Below are 12657 nucleotides of genomic sequence, written 5' to 3' on the forward strand. Positions count from 1 at the left end.
ATTTTAAAATTGCTATGTTTCACCAGTTCCTCGCCGTGGTCTTCCAAAACAAAATGTTATGAAAGTAAAAACTAAAGTCTTTCTATCTCCCCCTCCCAAGCCAGTCTGATTTTGTTTAGGAGAGTTTCTTTAGCAAGTCGTAGGGCCCTTGGGGACCCAGGCCCTGTAATCACTGAGTGTGTATACCAAGGCCTCAAGCTAGTGATGATTCTCTCTGTGCCCTGTTCTGTGCACCCGGCCTGTGCAAGAAGGAAATGAAGACTTTGTTTTGCTGCTTCCTCTAAAAGCCAGTGTCACAGGTACCTTCAGCCAGGATGGCTGTGGACTGTTTATTGCAAGGGGATGCACCAGAAGCAGAACCTTAGGTCTCTTTTGATGCTGTTGCTGGTTTTCTTAGAGTTTTTAGAGAATTGTAGTCACTCACTAAATGTTTCTTTCATTGAATTGGAAAAAGGTGGTTTAGACTCCATTATGGCATGATCTAGGGATGATAACTAAGCTGCCAATAGCTCCAATGCTGAGCTTATTTTTAAAATATCTATAGGGTAAAGATGATTAATATGTAGAAAAATGTAAGGTAGGGTCGTATTTGGTGGGATTTTTGTTAATTATAAATGGAAAAAATGTGACATTTTATTTAGAAATGTTAATTTCCAATTATGCAAAAATCTCATAATTTTATAATCCGTGTTATGTGCCCTTACTTATCACTACACAAATTTGTATTACTCCAATGATTATGAAACTAAATTTTACTAAAATTGTATAAATATTGGGACCTTCTCTAAATGAAAATCACATTTTAGGAGCTTTCCTGTAATCTATGACCTTTCTCCCTGGTACGCCCCCTCCCCCCTCCCCCTCTCCCCCTCCCTCCTTCCTCCCTTCCTCCCTTCATTTCTGCCTCCCTCCCTCCCTCCTTCTTTCTTTTTTCCATCACTGACTCTGAAAACTCACCTCACAGGTTCATTGCCATCCCTGTTTACATAAGAAGAAACTGCAGTATACAGGGTTTAGATGACTTACCCAGGCTAGTAATTGGCAGAGCCTGGTTTTGAACCCAGGTTACAAGTCACAAGCCCAGATTATTTTTTTATTTTGTTTTTTATTATTTTTCTAAATTTTATTTAGCTTCGAAAAAATATATTTTCAAGTTGAACTGATGTAGTGTCAGTGTTTGTATTTTAAAAAGGCAAAGCAACAACAGAAATACACATAGCCGAACCACTGGTAGACTTTATAAAACTGAATGTGATTACATGAAGCATATCCTATAAGAGGGTGACCCGGTTATATAGATTGTCAGGTATACTATTTTCCTAATGATGACAACGTAAGGCTTATTCTTTAATGAGGCATTTTGAGTTAAACTCAATTTGCTTTCCAGTGCTTTTCATTTTGTCTTCTTACTGTGCATTTTGGGCACATCTTTCATTTCCGTCATTATCTCCTCTTCACCAACCCCAGTTACCGATTTTGTTACCCAATAAGCAGTCACTGATTTTAGGACATGACCTATAGAGAGCACAAGGTTAGTGGGACTCTCCCTCGTGTCTAGCTTCGACGACTGAATTTAAATCGCCCTTCTGGGAAGTTGCATCTTAAAAAGTTATAAGTGATGGAGAATGAAAAGTCAATTTGGACACTTTAAAAGTGAGCCTTACACAATGAAATACTACTTGGATAAAAAAAAAGAAGAAAACAGTTACCCTTTGCAGCAGCATAGATGGACCTGGAGAATATTGTGCTAAGTGAAATAAGCCAGTCAGAGAAAGACACACCCATAGGATTTCAGTCACATGTGGAATCTAATGAACAAACGGAATAAGCCAAACGGGGACAGACTCATAGACAGAGTGCAGGCTGACAGCTCTGCGGGGAGGCGCTAGGGGGTGGAGGTATCGAGGAAAAGGGATTCAAGGATGTGGACAACAGTGTGGTGATTGTGGGGGGAGGGGAATATAAGGGAGATAAGTGGAATGGGAAAAAATACAATAAAAATAAATTTAAAATAACATAAAATAAAAGCTTTAGAAAAGTGCTGAATTTTCCCAGCCTGCTATTTGAGTACCTCCACCTGACTTTGAGAGCATAAAGAATTTAATCTTTTTAAGAGGCACAGTAATATACCGCTTTTTTGAAAGGGGAGAGCTAAGGTTGGTTTAAAAAAAGGCGGGGGCGGAGGGAGACTTGAATTAGAAAGGTGGTTATATTGCCAACATCGAGGATGCAGGGTGGAGCAGGGTTTTCATTTCTGGCAGCTCTCAGTGGGATGAAGAAGGTTTTTTTTTTTTTTTTTTTTTTTTTTTTTAACAGTCCCTTCCTAAGCACTTCTTAATAGACAGGAGTGAGAAATACATTGGGAGACCGGCTGATCATGGCCCCACTGGTAATTAAGAAAGTAAGAGAATGGGGTCTCTTTTTGGACAAGAGTGGGAGCAGGACCTTCGCGGTCACCCCTGTTTGCTCTAAATCAAAGAACCCCATCTTGAGCAGGCGACCCAGCAAGGAGGCCATGGTCCTGAAAGGAAATCCCAGCCCAGCTGTGAAAACAATGAGCTGCTCAGTAACATAATACAAGCGTGCTTGCAGATTCAGAGTTGGGTTCTCCTCCTCTTGAACTGGCGGTAAATTAATCCATCAAAGTAAGAAAGGTCTAACTTCAGGGTAAATCTTTCCACTTCTAAAAACCAGAAACCCTTCGGTTCTTTTAGTAGATGCTGCTGTGAGTGTGGAACTCAAAGAGGTGACACCATGGATGTGTGTGTGTGTGTGTGTGTGTGTGTGTGTGTGTGTGTGTGATATGTTAGTTACAGGCTTGCTCTCCAAAGAACATTAACTTGAGGCAAACAGCATGTGCTGGGTTTGAAGTTATGGAGCCATATTGTATTCTTCCCTTTGTTAGTGCCAGCGAGTGAAAGAATTTGCATCTTGTTGAGAGCCTTTAAAGGACATAGTGGTCTCTACGTCCAATCGGCTGGATTTTATTTTATTTTATTTATTTTTTTATTTATTTTTATTTTTTATTTTATTTTAATTTTTTTTTTACCAAGAAGCCTTTGTTTTTGTTTCTTCTATTTCATCCTGTTTTAATTTCTCTTCCTAAGGCTCTGGGCCAAGTTTATAAAAGTGCCATGTACATTTTGTTAAAAAGATCCAGTGTGGCATTCCTTTCCCCTAATTTGGAAAGGGAGGTTGCTCCTTATCTTATCTTTAATAAAGACATTCCTTGGAAGTTTGGCACTGAAGGCTTTTGGAAATTAAAGAAAAATTTGAGCAAAATTTGTAATGGCTATGGTGTTAAGATTGCCCCATGCAAAATGACTTACCAGTGGAAAGCGTAGAGACAAGGTTAAATTGAGCCTGTACTTGTAAGTTATTGACCTTGGAGAATGTGAAGAGAAACTGTTACTGTGGATTAGTTATCCACACAGAGGGCTTACACAGAGAGATGTTTGTGACAGCAAAGGATGGTGTTGATTCTGAGCCCTGTGATGAAACATTAAATAAGAGAGAAGATAATTAATATGTCACAGTTTGTGGACAGATTCCATATACTAAGTATGTTTACATCATTGAGTAGCTGAAGAGGCCTAAATTCTTTGCCTTGACACAAAGACTTGGAAAGGAAATAGGCATTGCTTGGCTGTTGACATTGAGGCCCATACATTTGGACCATTTCTCTCTCTTTCAGCAGGACAACTGCTTAGTAAGTTTAGTTTAAATTATACAAATTCGAAAAATGTAAACGTACCCCATAAGAATCACAAAGGATATATATCAAGTCCTGTAAGCCATATTTAACAGATACAGTTAGCAGACATTTGGGCTGGTAAGCCGTGTTTCCAGTGTTTTTTTCTGCCCTGAAGGAGCTCCAAGTTTGTGCCTTCAACCGCACATTGTGAGTGCGGTGGTTTGGAGGCCGGTTGGGGGATTACCTGCTTTGAACTCAGGCCACGCCGCTGCTTGGGGATCCTCCTCCTTTTTTGCCCTCTGATTCTGTGAATCCTTTAACCTCTGGGACTGTTGGTTTCCTCATAGAAGAAATGAGGACAATGACACTTCATGGGTTTTTTGTGATGTGTTCCTTAGATGAGGTAATGTGTTTCATAAAGCACCTGACATAGGGCCCAACACAAAATAATGCCCCCATGTCCTCCAACATACATTCCTTCGAAGGTCTTATCTAAAAATCAGGATGCTCAGAAAATGCATTGTTTGGAACAGAAATAGGTTTTTTTCCATTCTCACATGCCTTCATTTCTCTGTATTCACAGTTATAAAGGCCTATAAATTATCAACTAAGTTTCATTCAGTTTTTATTTGTAGTTTCCTTCTATAATAGGCATACATACATGTGTTAAAAATTGAAATAGCATTGATGTTCTCAAATGCAAAATAAGTCTGTTTTGCCCCTGACCAATGGCTGTCTTGCCCAAGTAATCAGTGTTAACACGTATTAAGCACGTGCCCTTCCTACCTTTGTGTTTCAACAGTGGGATCCTGTCTCCATGCTGTTCTGTTCTTTGATATTTTTGTTCTTGATTAAGGTGACATGCAGATGTTTTCTTGTGTCTCCATCTTATCGCACCTCGTATTTTAAACTGCAGCACAGTATTCTGTTCTATTCATATTTAACCTCACTAATGGGCATTTAGGTTGATTCCAGGTTGTTGGCTGTTACAAACAGTGCCCGCTGAATATTCCTCTCATATTTCTGCTCATGTGGGCAAGTTTATTTGTAGGATAAAAATCTCTGGACGTGGAATAGCTGGGTCAAGGGCTCGTCCATGTACAATTAGATAGATATAGCCCAATGGCCCCCAGAGAGGTTGAGGAGCCATTTTGTACTCTACCCTCCTCCTCCCTCCTGTTAACCCATGTGGTCATCGGCTTCCCCCGTACCCTTTCTGACTCGGGTGCTGCTCAGTGTGGTTGCCCTAGCAGAGCGTGTCTTCATTGGGCCTGACTAGACCCATGTTGATTCTAATCTTCAGGCCTTTTCCTGACTGATTCTTAACACTCTGGACTCGGCAGTGTCACTGGCAGGTCGGATGAGAACTTACTCAACCAGCTCAGTGGCAGCACGAGTAGGCAGCCTGGGGTCAGTCTCGCCTCTTGAGAGATCCTGGGCAGTCACTTGGAATTTATGATACAGCTTTACAAAACAGTCTACTGCCCAAAGCATGTGATTGCAGCCTGGTGATATTTCAAAAAGATATTCCACATGAGCTGACCATTCCTGCTTTTGTGTTTTCATCTCTTGCATTGGTATCTTTCTTTGGTATATGTTTCCATTTGAGACCTATTTATGTTATCAGGAGGATTTAGGAACCTCTGTGTGGTACATGTTGCTAGCTGTATATAACACACACATTTAAAAGCAAGACTGGTTATGACTTATCTTCCTCCGGAGGGACCCATATAGTTTTGTAATTTCTTAAGAGTTGGCAGCTCTGGTTAGTGTTTAGTGAGCACAATTTATAATTCTTTGGACCTCAGAACTATGCAACTGAAATGGTGTGTAAGGTAAATGTGATCATTCGGGTTATTAAAGTGCCTGTAGAAGCAGCAGTATGGATTAATTGGTTACCATACTTGCGTCAGTGACCTTACAGTTGTGGTGACAGTATATTCCAAAACTCCACCTGAAGTGCCCTAGGAGGGTTAATTTCCTATCATGGTCAATGTCATGTCACCACAATTTCATGAACGTTAATCAGATCAATTTAGAAAGAAGGGTACTTGTACTTATAGGAAAATGTAGGAGAAACTTGCATCCTATAAGCTACTGGTTTAGTAACTCAAAAATTGTCCCCACATTTGAACTATCCCCATACCTGACTCAAGACGGAAGACATTAAGCTGACCTGGCCCTGTGCAGGATGGCAGATCTCCAGTGAGGGAGATGGCTTGTGCTGTGAGACTTTGCAACTTGTTGGTTGGTTCCTAAGGATGCTTCAGTGGTCCGTGCCTATAGAAGGGGGGGACCACCATTTCTGTGGCCTTTCATCGTGTACAGTTACAAGTAACATTTTTCTCCAGTGTTCTACAATTATAAATTAATAATAACAACCCATTAGAAATTATGGGCATTGTAAACCCCCAAACTCCTTTGGGCATCTTAATAAAAATGATAATTAAAACCATAATTTACAGTAAATGGGGACACTGCCCAAGTAAATCCACAATATGTAGAAAATTAAAAAACGCAAACCCGAAGGAAGCTTGCTGGCACTGGGGAGAAAAATGGACTTGCTCTTAGCTCCTCCTTCAGTGGGGGCATTGTCACTAACTGCTGGGCCTGGGTTCTGTGTGCTGGAGATATCGGTGACTCTATCCCTGTGCACCCTGAGTAGCAGTGTGTCTCACTGGGTGGGGCCACGGCCCCACCCCCCTCCCCTACCTCACACACCCCCGCTTTCCTCCCTTTGCATTTCTTGTCTGGGTAAACCATTGCCACCCTCACCTGGGGCCCAGCTGGCATCCTCGGAGACCTTGGGTACTCTCGCAAGCGCAGATGCAGGCAGTCAGCAGGCTTTGTAGATCTTTGCTCCCCAAATGGTCTTCTAGTTTCCCCATAGCTGTTCAGTGTGAGAGGGCACGTCATCCCCTCCTGGCTGGTCACAAGGCTTCAGTGTCTTTGGCGAGTCCATCTTCTACCTGACCACCAGAGATAACTTAAATGGATAAAATAATAATAATAATTTGTAGTGCTACTCCCTGCCCAAGTTCTTTAGCATGCTCCCTGCCACGTGCAAAACAGCCCCACAGTTTTAGCTTGATGTCCAGGGTTTCATCTTCCATTGCGTTTCCAGTTCCTCATTCACATGGGGCCCCTTGCCAACTCTTGACCTTGTTATGCCATGCACCTTGTCTTTACTGCTTGTCTGGTTCATTTCTGTGTCCTTTGGTCCCAGTGCAGTTCTTGCTGGGAAATGCAAAGAAGGTCAAAGGAACTTGTACCGTATATCCAAATTCCTTCAGGTCCCTGAGACCTTTGTGTTTCTCCGCACAAAGCCCAGTGGTGCTACCAGGCCTTCCAAGTCCCGGCCAGCACCCTGATCTTCTCATGCTTTACAGCATGGGGTGCGACACAGCTTAAATAGAATCTCAAGCACGTCAATGTGAGACATTTTTTGAGATTCGGCAGTTCGGATATGAGCATTTTGATTGAGGCTGTTTTGTGGCAAGGCCCGAGTCATCGTCTCTGGCAGAAGTCTTCCAGAGAGTGTGCATCCGAGCATCTAAGGCCTCCAGTGGCCTGGCAGGTGTGTCAGCAGCGTGAGTGGTGACGGTGGCCATCAGGGCAGCACAGCCTCCATCTCTAGCCTGTGGCAGCAAGGGGGTTTGGGGGCCCTGGTGGTGAGCATTTTCAGAGAAGTTGGACATCTACTTTTGGCTATGTAAGCTTCCTGCTTTTCTTAATGCTGGCAACTAATTCCTATTAGGAAGGAAGAAGGAAGGAAGGAAGGAAGGAAGGAAGGAAGGAAGGAAGGAAGGAAGGAAGGAAGGAAGGAAGGAAAAGGGAAAAAGGGAGAGAGGGAAACAATGGGTGGACCAAACAAAACAGGTCCATGGGCTTGATTTATCCTGTGATCACCATTCTAGAGAATGAAAACTAGTGTAAGAGAAGCAGGTATTTAATATTTTGGGGGGTATGTTTTACTTTATATGGTACCTCAATGTCTGTATACAAAGGCTAAAACCCAAGACAGGGAGATACTAAACCTCCATGGCCACTTAATTTTCTTGATCAGATCAGATGTAATAAGAGTTGAAAAACTGATGCTGCCCATTGTTTTAAAATGTGTCTCTTTATTCTCTTTGTATTATAAGCTTCAAATATTCTTCGGAACGCACTCTTGCCACCTCTGTGCAGTTAAGCTGGCTCAACTTAAACATTGTCATACAGTTAATTTTTTATAAGAGGAATCAGGTTATTAAATTTACTAAACCACTACCTTCATTATTTTGCACAGACTTTGGCACTGTGCAGAATTGGCTTAGCATTACTGCATTTAGCTAATGAACCTGGTCACAGCTGTGGTATTACGGGAGTGAGGGATGCTGTTCTGGGCGTGTCCAGGACTTGTGCAGTAGGTAGCATTATTCAACTTTTTAAAAAGTCCACACTCGAGAAATATGGGTTACTATAAAAATGTTATGGTCCTTCCTGGTAAGCCATCATCTTTTGAAATATCCATGCTTTGTTTCTTCTCCAAAGACAATTGTAAAGCATAAGGAAATGGAGTGTCTGTAGCAGCAGCTTTTAAGAGGGGGCGAGCAATATGTAAGGCATTGCTTAGATAAAGGAAGGTGGGAGACGCACAGTGCATTTTCCCAGGACCCAGGGACAGGTGGCTCAATCACAACCACTGTCAGGGATTATCTAAAGCAGACCAGGTGCAAACTTGTGGCCACAGCCCGCTGTTACCGTCACATCAGGTGTGTTCTTTCTGGCAATAGAAAGTCCTTTGCCAGAGGTTATTTTGTCAAGCGAGGTAGCACGACTTAACAGGCTTGTTCGGGAAAATGAATTTTGATAGAAAAAGGCCATGATCTGTCCCCACAGATTTCTAGGTAGTGTCATTCAAAATGGCAGTGAGGTACCTTTTGTAGGATTTTAATATTTATTCATCAGAAAGGAAGTTAGAGGGCCATCAGAATTATTGGAAACAATTTGGATTGTTTTAATATAGCCCAGAATTATAGCTTATTAACGATCTATAAGAACCATTCACTCCTTTGGCAGATATTTATGAATCGGACTGAGCGTGAGTCCCTTGGCACAGAGATGAGAAAGGCACAGGTCTGAGGCGTTCACAGTGAACCCGGTAAACTAGACGAACAAAGGCCTGCCTGGCCCCGCTCCCTGTCGCTCTCTTTCCGTCCCTTAGAGCTGTGGCTGCTAACAAGTGACTAAGTGTTGTGCTCACCATGTGTCCCCGTTCCACTACATCATTTTTTTCTTTTTATACATTGATGGAAATATGATGAAAAATGTTCCTTATGATTGCTCTGACCTGGACATTTCATAAGGACACAGAGCCCATCATTTCCAGTAAGGTCCGGGTGTGTAAAATCATGTAAAGTCCTGGGACTGCAAGTGCAGTCGTTTTTGGCCACGTTGTGTCTCCTCCATTTGGCTGCCCTAGTTTCATTAGCTTGATTGGTGCAGCCCATGGGCCGGCCAAATTTCGTCCCGTGCCTGCCCCCATCTGGTTTTGGAACAGTGGGGCGGCAAAACCTGGTGTTTGCCTTCTCTCTCTTTCCTCAAATGAAGTAGGGACGCACCTTCTGCTCATTGGTGATAAGGAGTGACATTGGCATCAGGGATCTAAGTGAGTAAATTTCAATTATTGTCTTCTTGCCTCCTGGCTTGGAGATAGCCTTTTAGCACCTGTACTATGTGTACCAAAGAGGAGGCAAACAGACTTAGATGTCGAGTAATTCAGATCTGAAATCTCTTGCATGTTATTTTAATATCAGATTCAAGCACGGGAGGTTATCTTTAGGTAATGGAAAGTGAATATCTTGGGCTATGGAACTTGGCATGATCTGACAAATGACTTAGGTTATCTCCACAATGAGATTCAAGTGTGTTCTAGTATTTAGACAAATGGAATGGTGCATCATGTAGCTAATTTCTTTAAATCCTGGTTGATGTTAAAGCCAGTCAGCTCTTGGAAGCAGACCTAGGAGAGAATTTTAATTTTTAGTCCTAAAGACTGTAGTGTATTTTGTAGGTCATACAAATCAGAGAGGCAGTAAAAGACTCTACAGCAAGGATTTTGGAAAGAACTGGGGAGTAATACTTGTTTTCCACCTACTATGGCTATGTTAGGCTCTTAGTGCCTGTTTATTACTTACCCTTCCATTTTAAGAAAAGAAAACTGAGTTTCTGATGGGTTAAAGGCATAGCCTTAGGTCCTATAACTTATAAATAGCTAGAGCTAGGATCAGCCCAAGTGTGTCAAACTCCTGAGTGTGAATCTTCTACTATGCTGCACTGGCCTCCCTTGAGAACGAGTTTATATAAATAGACTGGCCTCCATGGAGATTAGCTATATGGAAGGGATAGGAATGAATGGACTGTGCTAGACTCATGTGATGATCTCAGCAAGTTAATGCCACTCTGATTTTTCACGCATATCAATATTATTTTGGAAATAATAATTTATGGTCATTTGACATGACTTCAGGTGAGTTACATTGCTGCCTTCTCTGGTAAAATTGATTTCTTTGTGTTCTCAGTGTACTCTGTATCAGCGGTTGCCGATCTTTTGGCACCAGGGACTGGTTTCATGGGAGACAATTTTTCACCTGTATCTTAAATTTATTGGCATAAAGTGGATCACCGTATCTTCTTAAGGTCCCTTCCGGGTTTGTAGGATCTGTAGTGATGCCCCTTTCTTTATCCACCTCGGATGTTGGCCATTTGTGTGCTTTCTGTGAGCGGGCATGCGCACCCCTATGCTTGCCCTCTGTAAGTCTTGCCAGCCCGTTATCAATTTCTTTTCAAGGAAGTGCCTTTGGCTTCTTGGTTTCTCTGTATTTATGATTGCCTTATCCTTATTAGTGTTTCTTTTTATTTTTAGTACCTTCCTTCTACTTTCTTTAGGTTTCATTATCTGCTTTAAAGATTTTCTTACCAGATACTTAGCTCATCTTCTGTTTTAATATGCATAGGTAAGGCTATAGATTGTCCTTTATTCACAGCTTTAGTTATGTCCCATAAGTTTTGATATGCAAAATTTTTGTAATCTTTCATTTTAAAATATTTTCTAATTTTTATTGCCATTTCTTGAGTCATAATTTTATATTTAGTTAATGTATTCCTTTGTTTTTAGTTAGGGGACTTTTCTAGGATCTTGTTATTGATTTCTAATTTTATTCCATTTTGGTCCAAAGGCATACTTCCCAGTGTTAATCTTTTGAAGTCTGTTGAGACTTGCTTTTGGCCCTGCATATGGTCAATTTGGGTGAATATTCCTTAAGTACTTGAATGTACATTTTGCTGTTGTGTTCAGTGTTTAGCATATTTAGTTATTTCCAGTTTATTAATTGTGTAGGTTCAAATCTTCTTTATATTTCCTATTAGCTTACTTTATACTATTGATGTTAAAAATTAATCATTCTGATTATGAATCTTATCTATTTTCCCTTTTAATTCTGTCAACTTTTGACATACACACACAGTTAGGTGCATACAAATTTAGAATTGTCACATATTCCTGGTGGATTAGAACTTAGTATTATGAAATATTCAGCTTTTTCTCTCATATGACTTGTTTCACGTTTACATGGTTCATCCTTTCTCATTCTTTTCCTTATAACTTTCTTATTGTTATGTCTAAATATGCAAAACATAACACACGCACTTTTGTAAGGAGCATAGTGTATGTGTGTTTTATCTAGTCTGATAATCTGTCTTTTGATTGCATTTTTTTTTAACACAACTACTTGCATCCTGGACTCTCAACCTGGCTTCCCAATCTGGCTCTTATTGTCTGAGTGGTGTAGCACAACCTCTTTGTTACATATGTTTTGATTGCAGTTTTTAGTCCATTTATATTTAATGTAAGTCCAGGTATATTTGGGTTTGGGGTTAAGTATAGCACCTTATTATCTACCTCACAGATAATATAAAAGTATGGCTTGGCCTTCACCCTGAAATCACTCTGTTTCTGCGACAGGTTTTCTCAGCCTCAGCACAGTTGGCATTTTGGGCCAGATGACTGTTTGTTGTGGGGGCTGTCCTGTGCATTGTGGGATGTTTCGTAGCATCCCTGGCCTTTATCCACTAGATACCTGTAGCATGCCATGCCCAGCTGTGGCCCCTGAAAATGTCTCTAGACATTTACAACTGTGCCTAGGGGAAACGTGCCTCTGGTTGGGAACCCCCAGGACAAAGTATGCAGTGGTCACTGCAGGCTGTGCATCGCGACTCAGTGTTTTGTGTTTGTGTCTTCTAATGGTGACTTTCCTTTAAACCGTAGGCTTTGAAACTGCGAAGTCTTTTGCCCTCCATGGTGCTCATGTGATTCTGGCCTGTAGGAACTTGACAAGAGCCAATGAAGCCGTGTCACGCATTTTAGGAGAATGGGTAAGCAAGCGCCTGACTCTTTTTGTAATTGTCACATACATACACTGTGGTAAACACATGGAAGTTTTAGTAGAGCGCATAAAGTTTATTGCTCTCAGAATAATATTTTCTTTATTTTTAAAGCCATATTCACTTTGTTTACTGAATGAATGAAAGGGACAAGCAAGTCTGTTATCATCCACACATTTGTTTAAAGTTCACTGTCTATGTCCTCTGCTTTATTAGTCAGAGGTTTGAGAATGTTCACTCATCTAGCTCATTTAAAAGAAAAATAAAATGTGGGTAATGCCCCTGAACCCAACTAAGGTTGTTAGACTTATGGTGTTAGGTTTAGAAAGGAGCAGACTTTAACCTTGCCTCTGGTCTGTCCTTTCTGCTTTTTTCTCTCTGCGCAGGCTTTGGTATTGACATGTGTGTGCACAAATGTGCATCAGGGGCTTGCAGTGCTCTCGGGGCTAAGGACAGGGCACTGAACAAAACAAAATCCCTACACCTTCTTGACCATAAAGGGATAATTGCTTTTCATGTTTTCCGTAATGTCAGGTTGT

The 12657-nt window shown here is 41.2% G+C and overlaps 1 protein-coding gene across 1 annotated transcript in view; it reads left to right on the forward strand.

Moving 5' to 3' along the window:
• Positions 1–12657, forward strand: part of WWOX (WW domain containing oxidoreductase) — an 899405-nt gene that overhangs the window by 39017 nt on the left and 847731 nt on the right. The window contains exon 5 of the mRNA XM_028534727.2: positions 12003–12109. Within this exon, the coding sequence (XP_028390528.1) occupies positions 12003–12109 (107 nt within the window). The remainder of the gene's footprint in view (positions 1–12002; positions 12110–12657) is intronic.

This window comes from Phyllostomus discolor, chromosome 12 (assembly GCF_004126475.2).
Source record: "Phyllostomus discolor isolate MPI-MPIP mPhyDis1 chromosome 12, mPhyDis1.pri.v3, whole genome shotgun sequence".
Classification (NCBI taxonomy): domain Eukaryota; kingdom Metazoa; phylum Chordata; class Mammalia; order Chiroptera; family Phyllostomidae; genus Phyllostomus; species Phyllostomus discolor.